This window comes from Barbus barbus (assembly GCF_936440315.1).
Source record: "Barbus barbus genome assembly, chromosome: 10".
In the NCBI taxonomy this organism is placed as follows: domain Eukaryota; kingdom Metazoa; phylum Chordata; class Actinopteri; order Cypriniformes; family Cyprinidae; genus Barbus; species Barbus barbus.
The window spans coordinates 6,411,653-6,439,455 of record NC_136738.1 but is presented as its reverse complement, the minus strand read 5'-3'; the positions used below and the strand labels follow the sequence as shown (position 1 = coordinate 6,439,455).

Sequence of the window (27,803 nt, the reverse complement as noted above, 5' to 3'; positions counted from 1 at the left end):
TTCAGGAACTGAACATGTGACTGTCATCATGAATGAATCGTTTGAATTATTCACTCAGCTAATTTGTGCAGAAACACTTACTCAGTAAGGAACAAAAATAAGTGACTATATATATATGTGTGTGTGGGTGTGTGTGTGTGTGTGTGTGTGTGTGTGTGTGTACAGGTTTATATACTTAACCTTATTTTCACTCAACCACTGAATTACTCAAGTGACTGTTTTTATGAACAAGTAATTGTGTCACTTATTCAGCATGTTCATTCAGAAATGCTCATTCATTCAGGAATGAAAGTGTCTTTATAAGTAACTCACTGAATTATGCATTGCAATTTTTAGTTAAAAACAGACTCAACCGATTTATTGAAAATGCTGGTTCATTCAGGAAAGTTTTTAAAACTGAATCATTGAATCGCAGATTCGTTTAGCAACAAAACAAGTGACTTTACTCAATATTATCTTCTTCTGTTATATAAAATCAATTTCACACGAAAGCAATCATGTTGGCTCCTTGTTACTTCAAAAAAGTCTCTTGACTCACAGGGTGGATCTTTACACAGCTGAAATCTTTTGAACTAATGAGATGCATTTGTTAACCATCTTTAACTTCCCTTGATTCTCTGGGCTTGCCAATGGAATGTCAGCCCTGTAGCCAAAGGCCACTTACTGAGATGGTGTTACACAATTAAAGCACAAAGCCTGTGCTCATTTATTGTGCTCCTCAGAGATTATGATGCCAAAGAAAAGACTCACTCCCAGAGCAGAGCCGTAAAACCATGACATCAGAACCTCTTCATTTCCCATTAAAAAAGACTCGCAGCGTTTACACAGCTGAAACCGACTCGTGTTATGGAGAGTCATGTCTATGAAACGAGTAATAGTCATGTTTAATTGCACATTATATCTGTGTTTTGACACTCGCCATGCATTAAGACTTAACAGTACTGTCAGATGGATGACTGGAAACCACAACAGCGGAGCACAACGACTCTAATAAGAAGTGGAAAACAAATTATGAGGTTGTGTATGTCTGAAACAGAGCACTATTAACAATTTTCAGACACTAAGTTGTTTTTTCACCCCTGCACAGTCACAGTTTAGAAAGCAATATTATTTTGTGATTGCAGACCTACCCAGAGGAAAATTATATTGCTTAAAATTTCCTTTTTCGGGAGACTTAATGGGGTTTTCAGTTATATTCATTTTCATAAAGTTTGGGGTCAGAAAGATTGTATTTTTTTTTAATGGAAATTAATACTTAAATTCAGCAAGGATGCATTAAATTGGTCAAAAGTGCCATTAAATACATAATATTACAAAAGTATTCTATTTAAAATAAGTGCTGTTCTTTAGAATTTTTATCAAAGAATATTGGAAGAAGAAAAAAAAGCTTCACCGTTTCAACTGTTTTCAACACTGATAGTTAGAAATATTTCTTGAGCAGCAAATCAATATATTAGAATGATTTCTGAATGGTCATGTGGCACTGGAGTAGAGAAGACTGGAGTAATAATGCTGAAAATTCAGCTTTACTGTCTCTTGGGAGAAAAAAATCACAAGACTTTAGCTATTGTCCATTTGCTGTCCTTTTAATCTCCCTGCTGTCTTGGAGAAACAATTGAGATATTAATGAGATCACATTCACTATTTTTCTTTCATGTGAGTATTGAAGTCAGAGTTAACAGCCTGCCATGTTTAATGAGGACAGACCTATGAATACATTGATTTACATTTAAATAGATATGACTCCTTGTTAAGTGTCATTTGCATGTAGTTATTATGCAAATGAGTGTCTAGTAGTGATATCCGATCACGCTGCATATGATTGTTGAAAGTTAGGCGTTAATCACAGTATCATACATAAAACATGCAGCCTCAGATGTTTTAATATCTCTATGCAAACTTTGTTTAATATGACACATATGATGCGTTTTCCATAGATTCCCACACCGATATCGCAAGTGCGTTTTTCTCTGTGCTACCGTCACTAAAGGAATACTAATATTGCATAATTGTTTGCTCAGTGTAAATTGCAGCTGAGATTTATAGAACAATGTGCAAATGGAAATTGCATGCTGTGGATCAATGGTAATTAATGCACCATAGTGTAGAGCATCAGAAAATTGTCTCCAGGTGTATGAAGAATCGGCATGGTTATTACTCATCACTTTAATTGGGCTAATTATGATTGCTGCTGTATTTAGGATAAATCAATGCCAGAGGAGGTCTCGAAATGCATTAACAGAGTGGAGGGAAGTTCATCCAAAGCCAATATTTTTGCCAAGTGAGATCCATGCCAATAAATAGATGCCATTTATCATCATTGCCCACTCTCACTCCAGTCCAGCCGTTGCGTCGTTGAATCTGCGTCAGGCTCTATTTGTGAAAACGTGAAAGCCATTTACATGCATGTTCATTATTCATGTTAAATATAAGCTTGGGTTGGCCGAAAACCCATCCGGACTGAGCCTGTTGCTTTGTCCTATTGAAGGGAATGTGTGGACGCCAAATAGCTGCATGGCATAAAGGCTCTCCAGGCGGAGTTATGGGGCCCACTGGCTCTCTGACACAGTTTTTGCAATCCTGCACCAGCGAGAATGGTCATGGGCTTTGCAGGGCTCATTGTCCGATTCACGGCGGTGAGCTAGAAGAGGTGGAACAGAACGAAATACCATGTGTTCGCCCAGTAGGGGGACATTCCTCCGATCCTATGATTTCCTCATCACATTTGTCCTCTGGAAGCCCCACTGTAATCGCATTGTTCGGGGCTTTAGCCCCCTAACTAACCCCTCCATCAGCAGCATGTCAACTCCAGCCCCCGTGTTACATTGTGAAAGAACAGAAATGTTGTGGGTTCATCACTGCATCAACAATTCCTGTCTGCATAACACCTCTGGAATGACTGATATGCAGGTCCAGATGGAAACTGCAGGGGGGGAAATCTGCAGAATGGATTGTTAAAATGTGGAAAATATTACACTTTTATTGGTAAATGGAAGCATTAAATTAGCCAGAATATTTAAGGTGCACTACAAAAGATATTTTGTTTAATGTTTCCTTAAGAAGAGTTATCCACTCGTACCTTTGTGTATATGTACTGTGGTATAAAAGGTAACCCACAACAAAATCTCTACCGCCTGACCCATTTTACACATGATATACACCATTGTGTACCCCAGCCCCTGACTGCAGTCCACTTTCAGGTAATTAAACAGATCCCGCTGGGATTCCAAAACACTTGTTGTAATAAGCTAATATAATGCAAAAATCGTCTTTGGACTGCACTTTAGTGTTCATTTTCTCAGCTGCCCCTCATAATGATTCAATTGTGTTCTTGTTAGTTTCTCATCTGTAGCTTCTTCAAGTGTGTACTTATGCAAATGGCATATTTCTCTCTGGCATTTCAGCACTTAGATAACTATTTGTAATTCAGTAAAATTAGTTAAAGTAGCAGTAATTTAGGAATTTAATAGTTTTGCAAGCACTGTATAATTACTGTATAATACATAATGTATCTGTAAATACACTTGTAAGCACGTTCGTAGAACGGGAAGAAGGAGGCGGGAACCGGCAAACATTTAAAAACAATTTAATTAAATAAACGAACCCAAAAGTAAAGACACAAAACACAAAATAAATCTCTCGTCTTCCACTGTCGTCACTCCTCCTTTTATCCTTCCGGAGCTCCTCCGTGGGACTCGAGACCGGTGAGTGGTGCAGGTGTCGCTCATTATCATCAACTCCACCGGCCTCGCTCCGTCCCCACGGCTCTCGGGCCCGCCCCACTCATTACAACACCATATATATGTTTAATTTAAATATTATTCTCTAGCATTAATTTAGAACGTATAGAAGCCCATTTCCGTCATTGAAAAAAAAAAGAAACCTTTTATCTCACAATTGTGACTTTATTTTTCTTCTTGCAGTTCCGAATTTATATCTCAGTATTTAGATTTGTCCTTAAAATTCGGAGGGAAAAAGTCAGAATTGTGAGATATAAACTTGCAAATCTTACTTTTTCTCTCAATTTCGACTTTAAACCACACAATTCCGAGTTAGTTAGTTTTTTTTTCTCACAATTGTGAGTATAAATCTTACAATTCTGACTTTTTTTCTCAGAGGTTTACACTTCACAGTTGTTGTTTTTTTTTTCATTTCTGCCACAGAATTAAAAATAAAAAGGTAGATATGGCTTTATATCTCACAATTCGGACTTTATATATCTTTATAATTGCAACTTTATATCTCTTAATTCTGAGCATATGTAGGTGGAATTGTTAGATATGAACTACTATTGCGATATAGAAAGTCAAAATTACTTTTATTTTTACTCTGTGGTGAAAACAGACTTCCATAATAACCCACTTAGATCTGCTTTTGTCAAAAAAAAAAAAGCTTAGTCTGCAGTCATCAACTGTGTAAAAATAGAAGGAATTTTCTTAACAAAAGAACCTTCACAAAATGGCCATTTGTGTAACATTTCATTCTCTTTCTTCCCTCGTCACACATGTGGGAAAGACAGCGTGTGTGTATGTGTGTAAGTGAGCATGTGTTGGCATGTACGTGTCACGGCACGGTGACATGCTGTGCGCTCTCTGCAGTGTCCGCTCGGCAGCAGGGGACAGACAGCATCTCTGTGTGCGGCAGCAGGGCCTTCACAAGATCGATGGGAGGCTTATGGGGAGGGTCGCTGTCAGCTTGTCTGCTGTCTGTTCCTCAGCACCAGCCAATCGAAGTGGCCCAGCCCTGACAAGACCTGTTTGAGTGTGCATCGATCAGGCTGTGGTAGAGGGGCCCGCTGAAGGGATTGTTTTTCACAGTAAAGTGTGTTCTAATCTCCCCTCTGATGTCTTAAGAGATCTATCAGTGTAACTAATAGTGAGTTGCTAAAGGCCAGAACAAGGCTGCTCCCTTGATAGGCCTCCATCTATAAAATCTCCCTCGCTTCTCGACTTTACAAACCCCACGCTCTCCCACCAGTTGGCTGGTTGTCAGATGAGTTAAAGGAATGTTTCGGGCTTCAGTCTCTATAGATCTATCTATCTATCTATAAAATTTGTAACATTATAAACGTTTTACTGTAATTTTTGATCAATTTAATGCCTCCTTACTGAATATCAGTTAAAAAAGTAGTGATATGAAACTTTCAAAGTTAAATATTATGTGTAAGTACTTAAAAATGTGTAAATGCATTACAGTTATTTAATTATTCACACACGTGCATGTATTTAGACACATATATAGCATGTATTACATTATCTAACAATATATATATATATATATATATATATATATATATATATTTTATAACCATTTCTTACTATGTGTAAGTAAGTTGTTGTTGTTGTTTTAAAACATGTGTGATAGGCTCAGTGTTGATGTCTGTATAAGTTTGTTTATTCACTTTTAGTTTTATTTCATTTTAGTTCCCTTCCAGGAACTCGAGCTGCGTCGAAAACGCTAGGGGAACGCCTTCAGCATGACCGCACTCTGAATACATCTGTCCAATGGAAGGGCGAGACATCACGGGCGGGTGACGTAATCGACCTGGAAGCATAAAAGCTTCCATAAAAGGAGGTGGACGTGAAGGACGTTGATGAGCTTTGTAAAGAGATCCCCATGTGTTGGTGCGCAGCGACAACACAGCGGTGGTCTCTTACATCAACCACCAGGGAGGTCTGCGTTCGCGCCCCTTGTACAAGCTGGCACACCGGATCCTTGTGTGGTCCCAGGGCAGACTTCGCTCGCTGAGAGCCGTCTACATTCCTGGGTATCTCAATACGGGACGAGGTCAGCCTACTTTTGGTAGCACCGTTCTGGCCGAGCCGAGTTTGGTTCTTGGACCTGATTTCTCTCCTCGACGGCTTTCCATGGGAGATTCCCGTCATGGGAGATCTCCTCTCACATGCAGGGATCTTTCATCCCCGCTCTGAGTTATGGAAGCTGTGGGTGTATCCTCTGAGGAGGCACAGCTCATAGCTCCCGGTCTCTCAACCGAGGTTGCTGAGACCATCCTCCAATCCAGAGCTCCCTCTACGAGGAAACTGTATGCCCTGAAGTGGAAACTTTTCCCTTCATGGTGCGGAGATCGCCACCTCGACACAGTTAACTGCCCGTTTGGTACAGTGCTGGAGTTCCTTTATCGGCCTACCGCGCCCTTCTCGGTGGCCTCTCAGTGGGTAGGCACCCCCTAGTACATGTTTCCTCCAGAGGCTGAGGCCTCCAGCCAGAGAGCTTATGCTATGTGGTGGATCAGGATGCTATTCCATAGCCTCGAGTCCTCTGCTCTCCCCCTTCTAAAGGATCAAGACTCACTTCTCAGAAGTTGGCCTTTGGGACGCAAGCCCGACCACTTTAGCCACTCGTGGCCCTTTTTCTCTCACCCTCACTGTGCTCCTGAGGGCTACACACAGGGCAGGTACTTGGAAGTCTGGTGGCGTGGGCATCTCGTTCCCCTAGCGTTTTCGACGCAGCTCAAGTTCCTGGAAGGGAACGTCTCAGGTTACGTATGTAACCGTGGTTCCCTGAAGGGAACGAGGTGCTGCGTCTCTAGGTCATACCTCCAGCATCCCTGCCAGCGGTTGCTTCATTCCTAGAAGCTGACGCCGGTTCCACCGCACATGCTTTTATTCTTCCTAGTCGATTACGTCACCCGCCCGTGACGTCTCGCCCTTCCATTGGACAGATTACACATGTATTCAGAGCGCGGTCACGCTGAAGGCGTTCCCCTAGCGTTTTCGACGCAGTGTCTCGTTCCCTTCAGGGAACCACGTAACCTGAGACGTTATTTTAGTACTTCATACTATATGGAAATGAAATAATATATATATTGAATTTATTTTTATATGTATGTATATGTAAATGTGTGTGGCTCTACATACACATGTAGTTGTTTTTTGGGTGTTTGGCTTAGTGTTATAAGCATTATTATACTCATACCTTTTGTTGTTTTAATATTTTGAATTGTTTTTAGCTTATTTTCTTGTTTTCATTTAAATGTTCAGTATTGAAATTTGTCAATTTTATGTAATTTCTTTATTTTCTTAAATGTGTGTATATAGTATTTACAGAGTTTTGACTTTTAGTTTTAGTTAACATACTTTTTCTTATTTGTAAGTCGGTTTGGATAAAAGCGTCTGCTGAATGACTAAAAGTAAAGTATATATATATATATATATACACACATATATATATATATATATATATATGAAATATGTGTAGACTGAAACCTTTGGCAAATTCTGTGATTATTTCTTCCACAATTCACTTGTATCCAGAATATTGTTTCCTAACAACCTGTTCGATGCCAATTAAACACAGTTGTTAGTGTGCTGAGAAGAACTGAAAAGTGTCACTGCGTTTGTTCTGCTTTGAGTGAACTTATAAGGTGTTACAGAAAGAGCCATGATGTATTGTAACAGTGAAGATTAAGCCATTGTTTCCCACTTGACCCAAATTTATGCTGACGCCTCAAAACTTCCCGCAAAATGATTCTTTATCTGAAGTTGTGTTCTGCTGTATGAGCATTTCTTCGAGGAGCAGGAACTCTGAGGATACAGAAAGAGTGTGAGAGAGAAAGAGAGAGAGATAGAAAGAGAAAGTTTGAGTCTAGGCAGTTTGTGAGATTGATTCTGGGAGATGTGTGAGTCTATAACAGTAATTTAGCGTGGAATGTAACTTGTGTCTTGAGGTGTGAGGTATTCTCTCAGCACTGTACGCTGCTTAGATTGAAGGGTGAGAAGAAACAAGCTGAACAGTGGGTTTTGTGATAGGAGGCATGACCTTATGTCCCCACTTATATTAAAAACCCAGAGCAGATTTGGCACTACAGTCTCAAGTTTGTTAAAAAGATTGAATCCAATATTTGGTAGTAATATAGCATCAATGCTTGTTCATTTTTGACTGGGAACAAGTGTAACAATATGAGAAAAAAAAATGTTGAAGCAAAGACAGTAAGTTTTAACTCAATTCGATAACATCCGACTCAAAATTAAAGGAAAACAAGATGAAGGTTAAGTATTTCTGTAATATATATATATATATATATATATATATATATATATATATATATATATATATATATGCCAGGTTTTCTTAATATATAATCATAAATGCACTTTAAAATTTTCAACTGTATTATTTTAGAAAAGGATTTATTCATTTATTTAAATTAAAATGTAATACGCCATAACAACATAGCAAAATACATCTCATCCAGCTTATCACACTTCATGTAAAGACCTCAGTTGGTGGAAACAAAGGTCTGTCAGAGAACTGTGTCAGGAAACCTCAGTAAGTCCAAGGAGACGAAATCGCATGAGACCAAGCGTATCAGCACCGGCGATCAACCCAGGTGAGCAATCAATCCTGTGGTAGAGGACCTGGAGCAGAACACTGCTTCTGACCTTTCGCTCAGGTAATTGCCCCCCTGACTGGTGCAAACAGTCTGATAATTGCCCCTCTCCTTGTATAAAGAGGAGGTTTTGTGTAAAATGTCAGCTCTCCTCAAGCATTCCCTTTCTTGGTGCGCTCAAGATATCTTAGGAGGACCCAGAGGAGCTTGCTCGTCTCGGAGACGGTCCCTTGGCGTTGGGCTCATTTCAAAACCCCTGCATTTTCCCCCTTCTTTTCTCACTGTCAAAGTGCAGGCATCAAGCAACCCGCCACATTCACATTTAATCTCTGACAAAGCCTGAGGTTGTTTGCTAGCACTTATGCATTTCAGAAAAGGTTTATTCTAGTCTCATAAATTCTGCCGCTCTGCTGTGTCATCAGAAAATATCTGTGGCTCAGGAACCAAGCCGCAGGAGGGCATTTTATGTAACACGCTGTTAACAAACAGAAGAGCATAGCGTGAGCGCTTGTCAGTGTGAGCGCGGGTATTTATGAAGAAAGAGAGGGACGTTCTCAACAGCTGTCTGAGGGCACGTAAGAAGAGACTCTTGATGTTTCGGTGCCGTCCTGCCACGGTGTCTGTGGATCACCTGCAGTGGTGTGTCTCCTCCGACCCTGACAGCCTCACCACGCAGCTCCTTGCAGGGGCCCTCTGATTTATGGCGACGCAGCTCCCCGTACCCAGCCTGCACGGCGCGGCCCCTGGTGAGACAGCCTTTCCCCTAGAGTGGCCTCCTCAGAGAGACGAATGGGGACTGGCTGGCAGGCAAGCCTTAACAAATGTGCGGACACCCTGCGGAGTGGCTCGACACTCAAGATTGATTTGTGGGCCCCTCTGCCCAGGCTGGAACGGGGCACCTGCTGGAGGAATCTAAATAGCATCCTCGCTCTGTTAGCTGCCCGTAACAGCGTGGGTGTCAGACCCCTTCCTGACCCTCGCAGGAGCTGCTGATCGCTGAAGATCCTGATCTTTTTTTCTGGATATTTTGTATTCAGGCAGCCGAGGCCTCCTAAGGGGCCTTCATGCTTACAGCTTCATTATGAGCAAGTGACAAATCTTCAGTGCCAGAATCTGCATCACTGTAGAACTATGAAATTCGGCAAGGCTTGAGGTTCATACACTCCCAGCAACTATCCGGTTACGGTTTGTTCCACATAGTAAGCATTAAACTTTAAAATCACAAATGGCGGACTGATTGTCGCACTGTGACAAGCAACTCTTGTTTTATTCAACGCTTGAACCTAAAGTTACCTAAAAATTTCCCGTTTCTGCCTTGCAAGCACTGGTGTTTCCTTCCGGAAATGCAAATATAGTTTTATTAATGATTTGGTCAGAACACTGGGTGTGGGTTACCAGGGTTCCCTGGTCATTTGGAAACTAAATGGGATATTGATAATGATCTCCAGTAAATGAGTGATCACTCATTTGCTGTTTGAATAGCTTCATGTTTGCGCTGGAACAGCAGGTGTGAAGTAAGTTGGAAGGTGACTACGGGGACCGGCCATATGGTTACAATGAAAAGTTGAGGTTTGGCAATGACTTTCTAGAGATTCAACAGATTCTAGCGCAGCGGTTTAAATCCTCTTGCTGAGCATTACATTAGTTCCCTTGATAAAGTTACACACTGGCCAAGCAAGACTTCAGCTGTGTAAATAAACTGCGAAAATAAAATTGCATGTCACTCTTTGTAAGAATGGGTATTAATCAAGGCTATGATGTATGAAACTGCGATTTGTGAAATCACATTTACACATTTTTGGCTTTCAAAGGAATAGCTCACCCAAAAATGAAAATTCTGTCATCGTTTACTTGGTCTCATGTCGTTCCAAACGGTATGTCATTCCAGTCGTCTTTCAGCCTGGAAAAGAACAGCTAGGATGTTACTCAAACAACCACTTTTTGTGTTTCACAGAAATTCATCTCAATTTGAAACATGATGGTGAGTAAATGATGAAAGATAAAGTGTGGTCATTTTTATTTATAGTTGGTAAGGTAGTTGTTAAATTTAGGTATTGGTTTGGATTAGGGGTTAAGAAAATGGTCATGCAGAATATGTGCTTTATATGTACTAATAAACAGCCAATATGTTAATAATAGGCATGCTAATAAGCAACTAGTTAATAGTGAGAATTGGTCCCTATACTAAAGTGTTCCCGAGAATCCTGCTATTTTGTTTCTTGTGCTTGGAATGCAAATATATTCTTGATCAGGACCTGGTAAAAGAAGAAGTGGGCTGTCCTCACTTGGAGCGCAGTGTTGTTTTTATGAAGTGTTGGAGATGACCTATTTCAGCACTCTTGAAAGGAGGACACGTATTCCATGCTGGTCATTCGTGCAGATTTTTGTTTAGAGTGCTCTCTCCTCCATTACTTCGCACACACACAAGAAACACACTCAACGTTCCAAAACCTAGTGAACTGCATGCACGGGCACCATTTTAGGGCGTTGTAGGAACAGTTCCCATTTGCGAAGACTGTTCTAAAAGGTAATTATGATCATTATATTAATTACACTGCCTCTGAAGGTATAGTCACTGGGATCCTTTGTGAAGAAGGCAGTGCTATAAATGCAAGCTCTGTGAAAAAAAAAGAATATCCAATATGGTGGAGGAAGTGGGAGAAATGTTTCATTTGATTTATTTAATGCCAATATTTCATTCACCTTTGTTTATGTTTTGCATTTTTAGGCTTATTGTATTCTTGCATTGCTAGTTTAGCAACATGCTAACGTTAAACTCTATTTGAATGAGCTGTATTCTTGCATCATTAGCTTAGCAACATTCTAATATCAAACTCTATCGGAATGAGTTGTAAGTTGTACCCCGGTTTCCCAGACAAGGCTTGAGCCTAGTCCAAGACTAGTCCAAGACTAAAATGTAAGTCTGAGCTGTTTCAACTTAAAGAAACTTGCACTGCCTGATCGTAAAACATATTTTGTCTCAAGATGCACACCAGTAATGTTTTTTTTTTTTTTGAAGGCATGTTTATAAAAAAATTACTTAAATGTCGTAATGGCCTAATCCTGGCTTAGTCTATCCCCTGTCTGTGAAACCATGCAATAGTCTTGTATCATTAGATTAGCAACATGCTAACATCAAACTCTATCAGAATGTGTTGTAACAAAGTCCCTTTCAAGGAAAGCCTGTTCACTCGGCCGGCATATTTGCAACACCTCCGGGCAGCTCAAACAAGACCAAGTCCTATCTAAATGAATGGGGGAATCCTGCAATCTCAAAAACTGCTCGCTGAACTCATGAATAAATTATATATTTCAAATCAGCAACAAAATCTGAAATGAACTGCCCCATGAATATTGTTTCTTATGCTCAAATAACGTTTAAAACGCTTATTTTTCAGGCTAGATCAGCCAATGAACATGCGTAGTTCTTATGCGCTTATGACTGTGTGCATGCACATCGGCTGGTCTAGCCCACTGATCTATATATAATGACCGTTGAACTGATGCTCTCTATTATAGATCAGTGGTCCAGCCTCAGGCTTCTATGGGAACCGGAGCTTCTAAAGGCAGTGACGCAATGACTTTACCAATCAACAATCGGCTCCTTCATTTAGAAGGCTGGACTATCCCGCCATATTGTGTGTTGCAGTTTCTTGCATTCATAAGTATAGGAGTGAGCCGTCTTTGTATTTCTATAGTTTTGATTGTAAGTTGAAGCCTTGCATTGCTAGATTAACAACATGCTAACATCAAACTCTATTGGAATGAGTTGTAAGTTGTAGTCTTGAATTGTTAGCTCAGCAACATGCTAACATTGAACTCTATCGTTATCTTAGCAGCATGCTAAAATCAAACTCTATTGGAATGAGTTTTAAGTTGTAGTCTTGCATTGTTAGCTTAGCAACATCCTAAAATCAAACTCTGTTGAAATGAGTTGAAGCCTTGCATTGTTAGCTTAGCAACATGCTAATATCAAACGAGTTGTAAGTTGCATCTTTCCATAAAGAGTGTTAGTTTCTGCCCATGTAGACTGGTCCAAATCAGTCACATAGGAGGTTAAGATGCTGCCAATGTCTATATAGACAGGAGAAATTTTGGAACACAGCCAAAAAGCATTCACACTCTCACACGCATCCCATATGCATTTATTCATTGATGATGTGGGTGGAGTAGTAGCACATGTATTTGAATAATTTCTTCGGCCCATTAGATTTCTAGGCGTTTTTATCACCAGAGATGGGGAAACGCGATTGGGAAGAAAAGACCTATACTGAGCAGATAGCGAATCTGCCACCTAATTTTTATGTTCTGTCAGCATCTCGGAGGTGGGCATATGGAACACCTCCTTGTTGTCGGATGTTGGCAGCTAGTCCTCCCACACAGGGACACAATCGAGAGATAGACAGTAATTCTTCGGCGGACGGATCCCTCCTCTCTCCGCGGCTGTGTTGGCCACGGTTATCGCACTTGAGCTCTGCACGGAAGCGCGTCCTCTCCACAATAGCCAGAGGGAGGTCATTTGGATTAGAATAGGAGGTTTTATGGCTGGTGTTGGGCACTGCTCCTCTGTGAAAATAATACCTCTGTTATCAGTCATGCCTGCGGCTGACAGTCAGCGTACATTAAAAGTGGCCAGCACAATCCCTGAACCCTTGGCTGACCTGCGATCTCTTTGTCTGCTCTGGAGATTTATCAGTGGCAGCCGATTCCGTGTGGTCCGGCAGCTCCAGAGGAACGGAGGGTCCTGAGGGGCCCCGAAAAAGAGGCGGCCATAAACCTGCCACAATAGGGGATTAGGTGGTGGCCGATGCTGGGCTCCCATTGTGCCGGCTTCTGTAGCAGACCAGTACATTCAGTACAATGGCAGCAAGGAAGAGGGATGGCTCCGACAGGAGGACTTGCATTCTGAGAGGCTTTGAAAATTATGTTAATAGGCTTAGTTGTTTCAAAGCTACTTTCTCTCTTTTTCTTCCCTCTTTCTTCTTCTCCGGCACTCAATTTGCTACAGGCATCATGGTGGCTTATTGAGACGTGTCAGGGGATTTCGCCAAAATTGTGTCCTAAAATTACTGACTGACACAGTCACATCTAGCGTCTTAGCAAAAAGGAACATTATTGCATATGTTTATGCTTTCATAGAGCAATATTCATGTAATACATTAAAGTAGAATGTCTTCTGGCTTACTTTTTATACAGCAGAAGATAAAAGATATTAACGTGCAAAAAATAATTACCATGCGTAAGAGACATAATGCATATGTGGCAACAGGCACGTTTTTTTATTTTTTTCACTCAATGTTATAATAACGAGATGTTATCACTTTAAAATTATATATTTTGAAGATATGTCGAGAAAACTATATATTTTTCATAATAATGAGATATGTTGATAAAATATATTTTCTCGTAGTAATGTCATAAAAATTATGTTTTTCCACTATATTATTATGAGCAAATATATTATCGTTATTACATCTCGTTATTACGGCATAGTTGAGTGGAAAAACATTATATGTCTGGGCGCAGCATTCACAATTACAATTATAGCCTTCCTGTTGCTCAAATAGTAGAGCATGGCGCTAGCAACGCCAAGGTCATGGGTTCAATTCCCAGGGAAAGCAAGAGCTGATAAAAATGTAAAAACTGTAACTTGAATGCAATGTAAGTCGCTTTGGATAAAAGCTTCTGCTAAATGCATAAATGTAAATGTAATAGTAACATAACCACCAGCATTAACATTTACAGTACCTGCCATCAGACTTTATAAGATCATAATAGGAATGTCTGAACTTTTTGGGTGTTCTGTATGGTGCCTGATTGGAAATGATAAACAAAAACTAACCATGTATTTAGTCTTGAACATTAAAACGGTATTGAATTTATTCTAAATCACATAACATTACATTGCTTACTAGCATAGCATTAGATAGATTAGCTAGAAAAAGTTATCAAATAAACATGCATTGGATAGGATCCCATGGATAGGATTCGGTAGGGACAAAGGATCACATCACCAAAACCGTCCTTATTTTTAATAGTGTGTTTCGTTATGCCTGTGTATTTGTTTATGTTTCTGAAAAGCTCTTTCAGTGCGTGAACTGTTTAACGGTCCCAGTATAATCATGCATGTTGCCATGCGCAGTTGTCATGGGGTACCAGCTGTTCCCTGCGTTAGTTTATAGTCTGTACACATGCATCCAGCTGTGAACACAGAGCTAAGTTTTCCTTCACACACACACACACACACACACACACACACAGTACACACTGACCTTAACCACCAGCAAGAACATCAGTGTAGAGTTAAGCCTTGAAACAACAGTCCGTTCAAAGGTGCTCCATCACCAAGAGTTCAATAAATCTGTGTTCCAATAGCATCTCTATAACATACTACACAAGCAGTGCACTGAAACTGCCCCACATAGACCGACCCAGACCAAGTCTTTGGACTTTTTTTTTCAGGGCTAATTTTGAGGGGAAATATAATATATTTTGGGGAAGAAAAATTATTTAAAAGCTTTGCTATGTTTATTTATTTATTTATTTTTATTTATTATTATTAATATTTTATATTCATTATATATTATTTCATTTTTGAATTCTCATAATTTAATTTGTGTTCATGTAAAAAAATTATTTTGTTGCAATATGTAAAAAAAAAAAAAAAAACTAAATTGTTAACAAATTAAACCTTATTATAAAGTAATAAAAATAGCCACACATAAAAAAACAAGGTTTTTTGTTTTGTTTTGGTTTGGATTTTTGTTTTTGTTATTTTGTTTTACTCGAAATGATAAACCCAAGACTTGCCCTCATTCTCTAACTTATTTGTCCCATCAAAATTAGCTATTACAATATGCATGGTTTGTTATTTTTAGTTCATGAATTAACTAATATTAACGAGTTAGACCTTATTGTAAAGAGTTACCAAATTAGTACTGTATGTAACACACTTTTCACAAGTAGTGGAGCCAGAGTTTTCTCCCACTCGGGAGTTTTACATTTCTCTGCATGTGTTCTAATTAGCTTTTGATGAATGGATTCAGCTTCATTTTGGGAAATGCTATCGGCCTCACAATGATGGCCTGAAGGACTGGCATGAGATGCACATTAATGCAGATGAGCATGTGTGTCAGCGTGCGTTTGTGTGTCCATCCTGCGGCAGGGCTGCCGTAACACTGCGTAAATAAGAACCGTTGCCTAACAAAGATGTCAAAAGACGAAGACAGCGAGACACTCCAGGAAAATATGCAGCTATCTCTCCACTAATAGAGCGGTGAGCCACAACGTTGTGGTCCGTAGCGACAGGATTATGCCATTGAACGGGAATGAAATGCTGCTTTTAATGAGGTGGAGCTGCATCTCTATCCAGCTTCACAGACCAGACGTGTTCGCTGGCTCTCTAATTATGAAATATGCCAGTTAGATGGCCCTCACAATGACTGACCTGCTCTCCTCTGAGTCATTACTGAATCTTAATTAGCTCGTTTTTAGCGCAGCCACAATATTATGATTCTCTTTGACAGATTTACAAAGAGGAATCAACCACAGAGGTCTGTAATTAATTTATAAGGATCTTTAAAGGCAAAATCATTACCCAACGATAATTGTATTAAAATGGCGTCGCTGTTTCTCATTCCTAACAGAGTGCCAGCAAAGCTATTCATTAGCCTTGCCACGCATTTGTATCACACAATGACTACATTTACATGGACATCAGTAATCAGTAATTGCTTACCTTATTCTAAATAAGACAATATATGATTAGGGTGGTTACATAGAGTTGCTTTTAGAATATTCCTTTCAAGTTCCCGTTTTACATGTTATAGTACATAGATTGATTAATGGCACATGTCATTATGTCCCCAAGCGAATTTCACATATAAACATATAGTTTGTCTTCGTTATGATGCCATATACAGTTTTGGGTGTTTCATTTTTGATTTTATGAAAGCTTCAAGAGCAGTTAAATATTTGTCATGATGATATACGTGCAAACAGATGACGATGTTATTGAAGCCATGCTCTTTTGTTTGCCATCTAACGGTATCCTGTTGCAAAATGCGTTGAAAAGTCCTACATGACGGTAATAGTGTAATTAAGGTGTGTACATGTCTATACTGCACTTCAATAATGTGACTAAAATAAGAATACTCCACATGTCTCAAACGGTTAGTTCACCCAGAAATGAAAATTCTGTCATTAATTACTTACCCTCATGCCGTTCCAAACCTATAAAACCTTCGTTCATCTTCGGAACACAAATTAAGATATTTTTGACGGAACTGAGCGCTCTCTGACCCTCCATAGACAGCAAGGATCCTTATACGATCAATGCACAGAAACGTAGCAAGGACATCGGTAAAATAATCCATGTGACATCAGGTGTTCAACCGTAATTTTACGAAGCGGAATGGAGAATACTTTTTGTGTGCAAAGAAAACAAAAATAACAATTTATTGAATTAAAAATTACGTATGGAGATTTTTGGAGAATACCCCAGAAAGTAATCAATGTAATCAGCGTTGTTTACGTTTTGTAGACAGCGTGAGCATGCTGAACGCAAACAACGCTCATTACGTTGATTACATTCTAGGGTACTCTCCAAAATGGCGTAAGAAGGTAATTCGGGGAGAAGAATTGTTCAATAAGTTATGATATTACTGTTTTCTTTGATATGAAAATGTATTCTCATAGCTTTGTTAAATTACGACTGAACCTCTGATGTCACATGGACTATTTTACCGATGTCCTTGCTACGTTTCTATGCGCTCATTGTGGTAATATCATTGCTGTCTATGGAGGGTCAGAGAGCTCTCAGTTCCATCAAAAAAATCTTAATTTGTGTTACGAAGATGAACGAATGTCTTGCGGTTTGGAAAGACATGAGGGTGAGTAATTAATTAATACATTTTTGGGTTAACTATCCCTTTGATTTGATTTGTGTTTACTTCAAGTATGACTTTAGCCAGATTAAGAAAATCTTTGTTTACATGGTAGATTCTTAATCAGTCTTAATCGTGTTAGAATTTGAACATTTTTGTCCATGTAAACGTAATGAACGACGTTTGACCAAGCAACTACGAGTGTTACTAAGACGCAGTAATGTCAGAGAAAAATGTTTATTGTTACCCTTGATGCAGTGCATTCATCTCAGCCAGAACTAATCAAAAGGAGTCCCCAAAAACAAATTACAAACTCGCTCTGTTAGCCTGCCAGCGGATGCATGAGGGAGCTGCCGAGCTGGCGCTTTCGACGACGCTAATTTATATCAGCTTTCTCAGGCCTCTGTTGGTGTTTGTGCTGGTAACGACAAGGTAATGTTTCTGGAGTGGAGGCTCATTCGTTTCAAAACGCTTAAAGAGGCTCCTCACATTGGAGCTTCACTTTGGGAAATTAGCGCTGCGCGTTGTGTGCGGCCTAATTAAGCGGTTTGATCTGGAGCTGATTTGAATGAGAAAGCCCACTGATGAGCGTATCGGGAAGGTGCGGGCACACTGGAGGCATTATAGCCGCGCTGCAAAAGCGGGATGGAAACACATGTTTGGAACTGTAAACAGTCCCAGAAGCGCGGCGCGCATTACGATGCTAATATCCATCTCCAGTGCAGCAGTATCCAGCGGACACAGAAGAATGGCTGTCCCGCTGGATGCCTGATCAAATCTAATTTTACCCGGAGCTGGGGTGGGAGAGTGAGGAGGAGTGCGAGAGTCCCTCTGACCTTGTGGAATGGACGGGGTGGGAGCTGGTCTGTGGAACCAGGAAATCATTTGTTTAGGCAACACTCTCGACTACTCGCTCTGTTTACTGCTGACACCGTTGAAGTGGAGCGAAACCTTCACTGACCTTTCCTTTCAATCGGAGAGAGCTGATGGAGGGCCTGGCTCCCTCTCCACAACACATTTATCCGCTTTGTGAACCATACGGTCTTTCCAGCGAGCAGTTTTTGGTTCCCAGAACATTCTGTGAATGTTAGGGTTTGATTCTCGGATCGTTCCCAGAACTGAGCTGTTGAAGTTGTTTTTAGTAAACAGGAAAAACATGGAAAAGTGTTTGGAAGTAGAATTTGCCCTTAAGGTTCCATGATGGCTCAGACAATATCGTACACAATGTTCAGATTTTTACAGTCAGCTTTATCTGTTTTCCTGACAGTGAAAGTCATGAAGAGTCTAGGTCAGTGTTATTTTACTATTATTTACTATATACTATTAACTGGAAAAAAAAAAAAACTTATATTATTAACTGATTGTCTGTAACTGAAAAATTTACTGTTTACTATTGTCCTCTTTGTAGAGCTGTTTTACAGCAGAACTGAAATTTGTTTGCATTATTAAAACATTATTTTCATGTTTAACACTGTGAAGTTGCTTTGACACAATCTGTATTGAATAAATTATAAATAAAGGACTATTATTTATTTTTATATTTTCAGTTTTAGTTATTTTGTTATGCACTTTTGTCTTTATTTAAGTTTTATAATTAACTTTTTATTTTAAAATATAAATTTATTTATATTTTAAAATATAAATATATATTTATATTTATTTTTTATTTTAATTATAGTACTTCAGCTTAAAATTATATTTATTTCAGTCAATTGCCAAGGAAACATTTCTAATTTTAACTTATGAAGTTTTAAGATTTTCATCTAATATTTATTATATGCTTTAATTTCAGCTTTATTTAAATTTACAAACATTATTTTTTGTAGTTATAACATTATTTAACAGTAACAATGCTGGGTCTTAAAGATAACTTAAAGATAATTATATTTTATTTTATTATATGCAATGTGACTTTCTTCATGATACATCTTTTCTAATTACTGTAATGGGGAAAAATATCATATTTAAATAGTAAAGTGTAAACACATCACAGTAATATGTGTGGCACTGCCTTTAATTCATGCTGATAAAAAAAAAAAAAAAACTCTTTGTATTAAAGTATTTTTTTAATGGTAAAAATGCTAATTAAAAAAGTAAAATGTAATGCAATGAATGCCATTTTTAAGTGCAAAAGAGTTATAATTGTCCCAAAGATACGTTTATTTTTCCTTATGCTAAACAGAGATTGATTTTGGGTGAAATGGGCCTGTTTTTGTATGCAAAATCTGGGTTATAAAACAAAATCAGTCTAGAACCACCATAGATAAATGCAAAAGCTGAACAACAAACATACAGACGATGATGTGACATTAATGTCATTTGTGTTCTCGATGCCTTCCATATAAAAATGGGCTGTTTGGTGGTGTCATTGTTGTTGTTTACAAGGCAGTGTGCATTGATTCAAGGAGAGGTGGCCTCATTCTCCTCTGAGAGTGCCATTGTAGAGGTTCCAGGACAAACAGAGGAGCGCTGATCACATTTCAGGACTCCCTAAGTACTACAGCTGAGCTCTCCTAAGTGCCCGCGGTTACAAATAGACCACTGAGTGAGCCTACTTATGCCAACACCATTCAGACACATATGTGAATCTGTGATTTGTCCATGTGTGTTTAATTGTGCATTTGTGCTGAGGAATTTGTTTGTGTATTCCTCTGTTTGTTTATCCTCAACACATGATCACATGTAGCTTGTTAGCATGTTTAGAAGATGAAACTTTATTTAGTCCGTTGTGGCTTGAAACTCTCGGACCACAAACTAGATTTGTCATGCAATGTGAATATGCTTCGAGAGCCTCTGTCATGGTCTCTGGCTGTGCAGCAGTGCCAGGCGGCCATTGATCAAGGTCAGAGGTCATTTGAGCGGGGAGCTCTAGAGGTGTCAGTGTTGACAGTGATTGAATTAGCAGTGGAGATGAAAACCATGCATGCACTTTAATTGGGTTTGGGTTTTTTCCTATGTTGCTCGCTTAGTGGTTCTCAACTTAGCATTTAGTCTTAACCTTCATTTTAAACTTTATGCTTAAAAATCATCTGGAAAACAACCAATCTCTGCTATAAAAGGGACAAAACATCTTCTGATCTGTGACGAAGACAACTGGTTTGCATTTTAATTATACATTATTGTTATAAATTCACTACTTGATAATTGATTCATAACTGATTCCATGTAATAAATAAATCTATTCAATCTTAAATTTCATATTTAAATCTAATGTATATTAAATCCATTTATTACGATTCAAATATAATAAGGTGCAAGAATGTGTCACTGCGTTTAGCAGAAATGACAAACTTCTATTCTATTCTATTCTATTCTATTCTATTCTATTCTATTCTATTCTATTCCACAGGTCTTGGATACACCATGGAATTAAATACACATCTTTAATGAAAAACAATTTCTCAAATAAAATACATTTTAATTCTCATTTTAATAAGAGGAAGTAGTAGTAATAATAGGAAATAAAAGGAATTTCTAGGAAGTATAAGCTATTTTGATCTTTTTAAGAGACAGCAAGTAGTTTATTTTTCCTTTTTTACCTTGAAAATATTATTATTATTATTTAAGGTGTAAGTTAGGTGTTTTTACTAGGCACGCTTTAAACTGTATTTTTTTTTAAAGATTTCCCTTTTTCATGATGTCAGACACCCTTAACTTTAGACTTTTACATCAGACAGTGTGCGATTGATAATGGGAATGAGAGTCTGACCTTTGTGGACTTTGCTCTAGTCTCCCCAGAGGAAGGACATCTACTGTGGGCTTTTCTTTGGAGAGCCAGGGAGTCAGATACAGTTTCACAGGCAATTAGTTTGAACAGGAGGTGCTGAATGAATGTATTTGTTCCTTGTATCCTCTCCCACTCTGCCAGCTACTGTATAAAGAGTGTACCGTAAGTGAATCTAGACAGCACTTACCGTCATGTCGTCACATTATGCTTCTATTGATTGATAGGATCCTGTTTAGTCACAGGGAGGTCTGCTCTCATACCATATAAGCAGTTACCAATCACACAAGACTCTTTTCAGCTTTCTGTTCTGTAGCCCAGAGGAACATTGTATTTTTAATCATATTTTATCACATAGCTACCCCTTCCCATAGGAAAATTTTAGGAGGTTCTTTCATGTTCAGGAAATTAATAGAGAGACCAATTTAGTTTCACTTAAGCATTACCTTTGCCTCAGATATTTTTTCCAAAAATCAAAAGGAGAGTTAACAATGGACACTTTCAGGACAAGTTGTTGGCATACAGCAAAAAGAGATTTTCTTACTTAATTTTTGTCTTGTTTTCCTGTACAAATGTCTAAACATGAATTCAAGACGGAGACTTTAGAAGCAAAATAAGTTATAAGCATTATTTATTTATTTATATATTTTGCTTACAATATGGGGGAAATTTGCTGACGTATTTAATTAACTTGCAATTGACTAGTAATTCATTAAGAATGATTTGATATTTGTACTGTAAAACAAACTAAAAAAACTAGGGCTGTCACTCAATGAATTTTTTTAATCTAATTAATTAAGATTATGATGCTGTGATTAATTAATCTAATTATGTAATATATAATGTAATATACATTTGAGACAAAAACTCATACAGGGGCTTTTTTTGCCCCAGTATCTTAAATTTGAAGGCATTACTGCATTTATGGAGTTGTTGCCCTGCATCATATTTGTCAATAGTCAACTGTATTAAATGTAAGATGATGTACAGGTCTGGGGGCGGGGCCAGTGCGATAACTGCGTGAAAAGATTTTAATTGCGTTATTTTTCACTACTAATTAAGTTAACGCGTTAAACTGACAGCCTAAAAAAAACTTGTTTAAAAAAAAAATACATTTTGCAATCTAGAATTTAAGCAGAATTTTATGCAAAAAATTGCATCTTCATTATGTTGTTGTCAAGAAACAATTAATTTATGGGATTTTGGGGGGGATTTTTATGAAGTTTGTTTTGTTTTGTTTTGTTTTTGATGTCCCTAAACCTGTTTGGATCAGTGACATGACATTGAATACACCTCTATGATGAAGATATTCAATTTCTAAATTCAAATTTCATGTAGAAATGACTGTCAAGTGCACATTTTGGTGTCTTGGCAGGTCTGAGCACAGTTTTAGACATAATTAAGATCTCATCTGAAACTCTCCCTCCATTTGCTCTTCATCAAGAGAACAAGAAAACAAACTTTTGTTTTGTTTTATCCGTTAAACGTCTTCTATGACAATTGTGCTCACAGTTTGAGACATTGTCGAGATTTGTTCTGAAACTTCTGCTCCATTTGCTCTTCATCTCATTGCTGTCTAGAAATTATTGATTTTTCATACCTATGGGAAGATTTCTTTCACTGCTCTTTGTTTTTACTCGACCTCCCCACCATCGAATATTGTCAAGATAGCGAAGAAAAGATCGACAAAGTGATAAGATCATCTCTCATATCATTACTAAGGGTGGCTCCTGGGAGATCGCGTGTGTGTTCTTGTTAAGAGTGAGTGCGTACGGAGCGTGTGCTGGAAGGCCTGGATGAGAAATCACCTCAGCGCCCCTCTGTAGCGCTCTCACTCCCTTCCTGTGCCTGTTAGGCCAGGAGTGAGCCTCAGCGTCTCCTCGCAGCGCACGTGTAATCAATAACAGCCCCCCAGCTCTGTCCCGCTCACACACACACCTCAGCACGTCGTGCTAGACACACAAACTTATACATCATGCCGCACTCAGCGCTCGCCTGAACATCTGAGGCGTTCAGATTACGTGGAGGAAGAGCAGGCACAGCCTTGGGTAATGTCATTCATAGGCTTTCACTGCAGTGTGAGGGTTTGGAGAGATGAGAGGCCGATGCCGTCGAGAGCCATTGGCTTCCTGGGCTTCTATTAAAGAGCTGTCAAGTACAAGTGCTCACGTGACAGAAACTGGGGCACCTTTCTCTCCATCATCACCTGCTTCACTGACCCGAGCCGCTCTTCGTCTTGCATCTGCTTTGTTTATTTTTGGCTTTTGTAATTTATTTCTATTTATAAGTAACGGTCATCGCATATCAAGGGCGTTGTGAAATCAAGGTTGATTCGAAGGAAATCTGTTTTTTTGTTCTCTACATTCAAATGAGGTCTCAGTTGTTTCTCCTAGAGAGCAAATGGAGAATTTTTGCTTCTTACATGTTTTCCTGAATATAAAAAATGTTAATCTAACAGATGAGATCTCAACAGTGTCTCACACTGTGCTCAGATTTGTCAAGATTGAAGTCTGCAAAGTCTCAACAAACAATTATCATCAATCATCATCAATCAACAATTATCATCCTTCAAGATCAAATTATGTGAGATATACTATCCGTATGCTATATTATACTCTTACTATATGTCAACAACCATTTTAAATCTCACCAGTGTTATTTTATTATTATTTATGTACTGTTAAAGTATTGATTAATATTTTGAATTAGCATTTCTTTGTATATTTTCATAGTTTATACTTTGTATAGGTTTAGCCATTGTTGTGTGCTTTTGTCATTTTCATTTTTATTTTATTTGTATATATATATATATATATATATATATATATATAATATTATTATTAATTTTTTTCTATTTAGCTTTTTTCAGTTTTATTTTTAGTAATTTTAAAATAACATTTATTTCAGCTAGTTTCCAAGGCAACATTTTTCATTTTCATTTTCAAAGGGTTTCTTTATTTTTGATGTATTAATTTTGAATTAATTGATTTCTTATTTTTTTCTCTGTCTTTCTTTCTTTCTTTCTTTTACCAATTAATATTAATGTTTTATTTTAATTCAGCCCTATTTCAAATATTTTTTCCCAAATATTTTTATTTTATTTTATTTTATTTTATTTTATTTATTTCAGCTTTATTTACTGAAAAGTGGTCATTTAAATATTTTTTATTATTTTAGTTTTAGACATCGTTTAGCTTTTCTGTCATTATTTACTCATCCTTGTGTCATCCAAATCTTTCTTCTGTTTGTAAAGAATGTGTGAAACTAAAGTTGATGGTAGCCATCGACTTCAATAGTATGGGAAAACAGGGAGCAACTGCTTAGTCATCAACATTATTCAAAGTATTTTCTTTTGTGTTCAGCAGGAAAAAGAAATTCATACAGGTTTGAACACACCTTGAGGATAAGTAAATAATGACTACCTTTTAATTTTTTGATGAACTATCCCTTTAACAACGCTGAGAAATCCCCCCAAGGAATTTCAGGATAAACATGCAATGCACAAAAGAGAATATATAACAAAGACATTCAGTGTGTCTCCTAAGCCACCTCTGAGCTATAAAATGTTCCTCTGGGGTCTTCAGACATATTCTGGCCACATGTGTGTTTATCACATTTGGGACTCTGTGTTTTCTGATTCGCAGAGGTAACAGTGTGTCAGATTAGATTTCCTGTAACAAATGCTATTAAGAGCACCTGCATTTTTTTTCATCAGCCTCAATTTGTGCAGTCCCTAATGGAGAGCCTCGGAGGAGAAACAGGTTAATGTAAACCTGCATTCTCATGCATCACAGCTACTCTCCATGCCGTCCTCTGCTCACACTACGCATAAGAAAACCTCTCAGGAGAAAAAACAGGCGTGTATGTGTGCTGTAGTGGTGGGAATGTCATGTGAACCGTGAGATAGGTAATAAACATCACTGATATGTTGGAAGCGGTTGCATCCGACCCCAAAATACCTTTATTAAACCCAAAGAAGGTCTTCTGCTGTATTCCCAGAGAAGAGGAACCTGACCTCACTGCTTCTATAATAATAAAGCCCCTTCGGTTTTCTTGCCGTGAAGCAGAATTCAATTGATTCTAGGAGGATGGTGCTGACTTGAAGCTTTGGTTCACCAACTGTATCAGGTATTGAACCTGCAACAAGAGGGGAGTGGAATACAGATGCGTGTGAGCCACAGTAATTAGCCACCTCATCATGATTTTCCCTCTTCATTATGGGTAATGGAATGGGATTCTCATGAATAGGGAAGGATGAGCTGATGAGTACATTTTAATAGCAGAGATTTTTTTTTCTTTCTCCATTTTAAGAGGTGTATTTGCATAATTCATGCACCCGCCACTGAATATGACATTAAAGGAGACTTTAAAAGTATTTTTAAACACACTTTATCACATAACTCTGACTTTAGCTTCCCAAATTTTTTATTTCCCAGAGGAAAAATTATTGCTCATAGTGTCGGTTTGCGCTCTCATAGCTCAAGAGACTCAATTATGTTTCAGTCAAACTTTTTTCAGATATTTCTCCTAAAATTCCTCAGGTAAGAGCTACTCTAGTCACATTGTTTTCATATAGTTTGAAAAATATTTCTTCTATTTTTAAGAAAAGTCTTAATCCAATAATGCTAAAAATGTAATGTGGTGCAACCATGGGGGAAAAAAGAAACATCTTTCGTTACATGCATTCACACCACATACAATTTTACAAACTTAACTTTGCTGGCATAAAATATTTCATTTTAATATTTAATAATTACTTATTATTTATTTAGAATGATTCATCAAATGAAAAAAAGTGATCGGAAAATTGTTACAAAATATTTATACTTCAAATGAATGCTTTTGAATATATATTTGTTGTTATGTTTTCAACATTGATAATATTAAGAAATGTTTATTGAGCAGCAAATCAATATTAGAATCATTTCTGAAGGATAATGTGACACTGAAGAGTACTGAAGCTGAAGATTCAGCTTTGCATCACAGGAATAAACTACATTATATTAAAATGTATTCAAATAGAACACAGTCATTTTAAATTGTAATGATATTATTATAATAATATTTCACAATATTACTGTTTTTATTGAAAATATAAATAAATAAATAAATGCAGCCTTGATGGGCAGAAGAGATTTTTCTAAAACATTTTGTAATGATCACATTAAAAGTCTAAACAGTGAATGTGGATTTTTTAGTTTTTGGAATGCGATGAGGGATATTTTGGCCGTTGAATTGACAGTTGAAGACATTGTTGAAGTCTCCTCAGAAACTCTGAGAAGCCGTCTCCATTTGATCTCGTTGCTGACTAGAAACAATATTTCTTTCCTATGAGGTCATAACATCCACTCACATGTGCGTGTGGCCGGCTGTACGCACATCTCAGCGCTGTTGGTACAGCTATTAGTTTGTTTAAGTCCGTGCAGATGATTAAATGTCTTTCCATTGTGTCTGCCGATGCATATGGTCATGTGAAATGATTCGCTCCATTAAAAGTGGCAGCATAGTAATGGGGTAATGAATGGCCCTGTTGGCTAGAGACTCCCAGCATCCTAATTTGTCTTTCCTCCTGTTGTTGTCTCCACAGCCTGCCGGCCCGGCTTCTATAAGGCCTCTTCTGGGAACGTCAAGTGTTCCAAGTGTCCGCCGCACAGCTACACACACCAGGAGGGAGCCGTGCACTGCAGCTGCGAGAACAACTACTTCCGTGCAGAAGAGGACCCCGTCTCCATGGCCTGCACTCGTACGTGCTGCTTACTGTACCTACATAAGTGCATTTTCTCCAGATTCTATCGGATTAATTTCATGTTTAAGACTCTTAATGTGTTCAGCTCAATTTGACCCACACTAGATTTCTTAACTGCTTGAAACACTGGTTAAACTGTTGATTTCTTCTTAAAAATGTGTGACTTTTACTCATTTAAACTCTTAAAAATAAAGGTGCTTCAAAAGGTTCTTCAAGTGATGCCATAGGAGAACCATTTTTGGTTCCACAATGAACCATTCTATTGTAGCTTGTCAATAACTAAAATATTAAATACATGAGAATTTGAAAACCATATGTTTACTCGAAATTGAAGACATGTCTTCTGAATCATCGAATGAGCATTTACAGTTTCTTCCTTTATTTGGGTTTCATAGTCAAAAAAGTACAAAACTGTAAAATTATGTTTTTGGTTGTTAGTTTTTTTGGATCTCACTAATCTGTTGCAGAAAATAAGTATCAGAAACCCATTTTACTGTCACAAGGGTTTGAAAAAAAAAACACATATAAAAACAGACTATTTACATTAAGTACAAATAGCGACAAATTCTGTTTACTCTCAGTAAAAATAATATTAGATACTGTTTATATTTTAGTTTAGTGGTAGTTATTTGCACCTTAGTGTTCAAAGAAGTGAACAAAGGAAATGCGCAGCTAATTTTGAACAAAAATATTCGGGTCAAATTGACACCTATCAGAAAGGAACAAACTGTTTGTTTGTTTGTTTGTTTGTTTGTTTGTTCATGTGTTTGTTCTTTCGTTCGTTCGTTCATTCGTACGTAATTTCTCTTATTTGTATTTATTTGTTTGTTTGTTTGTTTGTTTGATTGATAGTTTCTGACATTCTACCAGGGTTATTATAATTAACTAATCTGAACCATAACTAAATAAATAAATAAATTACATAAAACAAAACAAATGTTAACTAAAATAATATAAATTATTTTAAATATACAAACATTAAATTAAATAATTAATAATTAATTAAATTAAATATACAAACATTCTTGTTTTATTTCAGCTAGTTGCCAACACATCATTTCTCAGTTTCATACTAAAAATAGAAAATAATAAAAAAAA

The 27,803-nt window shown here is 37.8% G+C and overlaps 1 protein-coding gene across 1 annotated transcript in view; it reads left to right on the top strand.

The window, feature by feature from the left end:
- LOC306875972 (ephrin type-A receptor 3-like) overlaps positions 1 to 27,803 on the top strand; it is a 122,684-nt gene that overhangs the window by 32,746 nt on the left and 62,135 nt on the right. Inside the window, exon 4 of the mRNA XM_079426826.1 lies at positions 26,547 to 26,702. Within this exon, the coding sequence (XP_079282952.1) occupies positions 26,547 to 26,702 (156 nt within the window). The remainder of the gene's footprint in view (positions 1 to 26,546; positions 26,703 to 27,803) is intronic.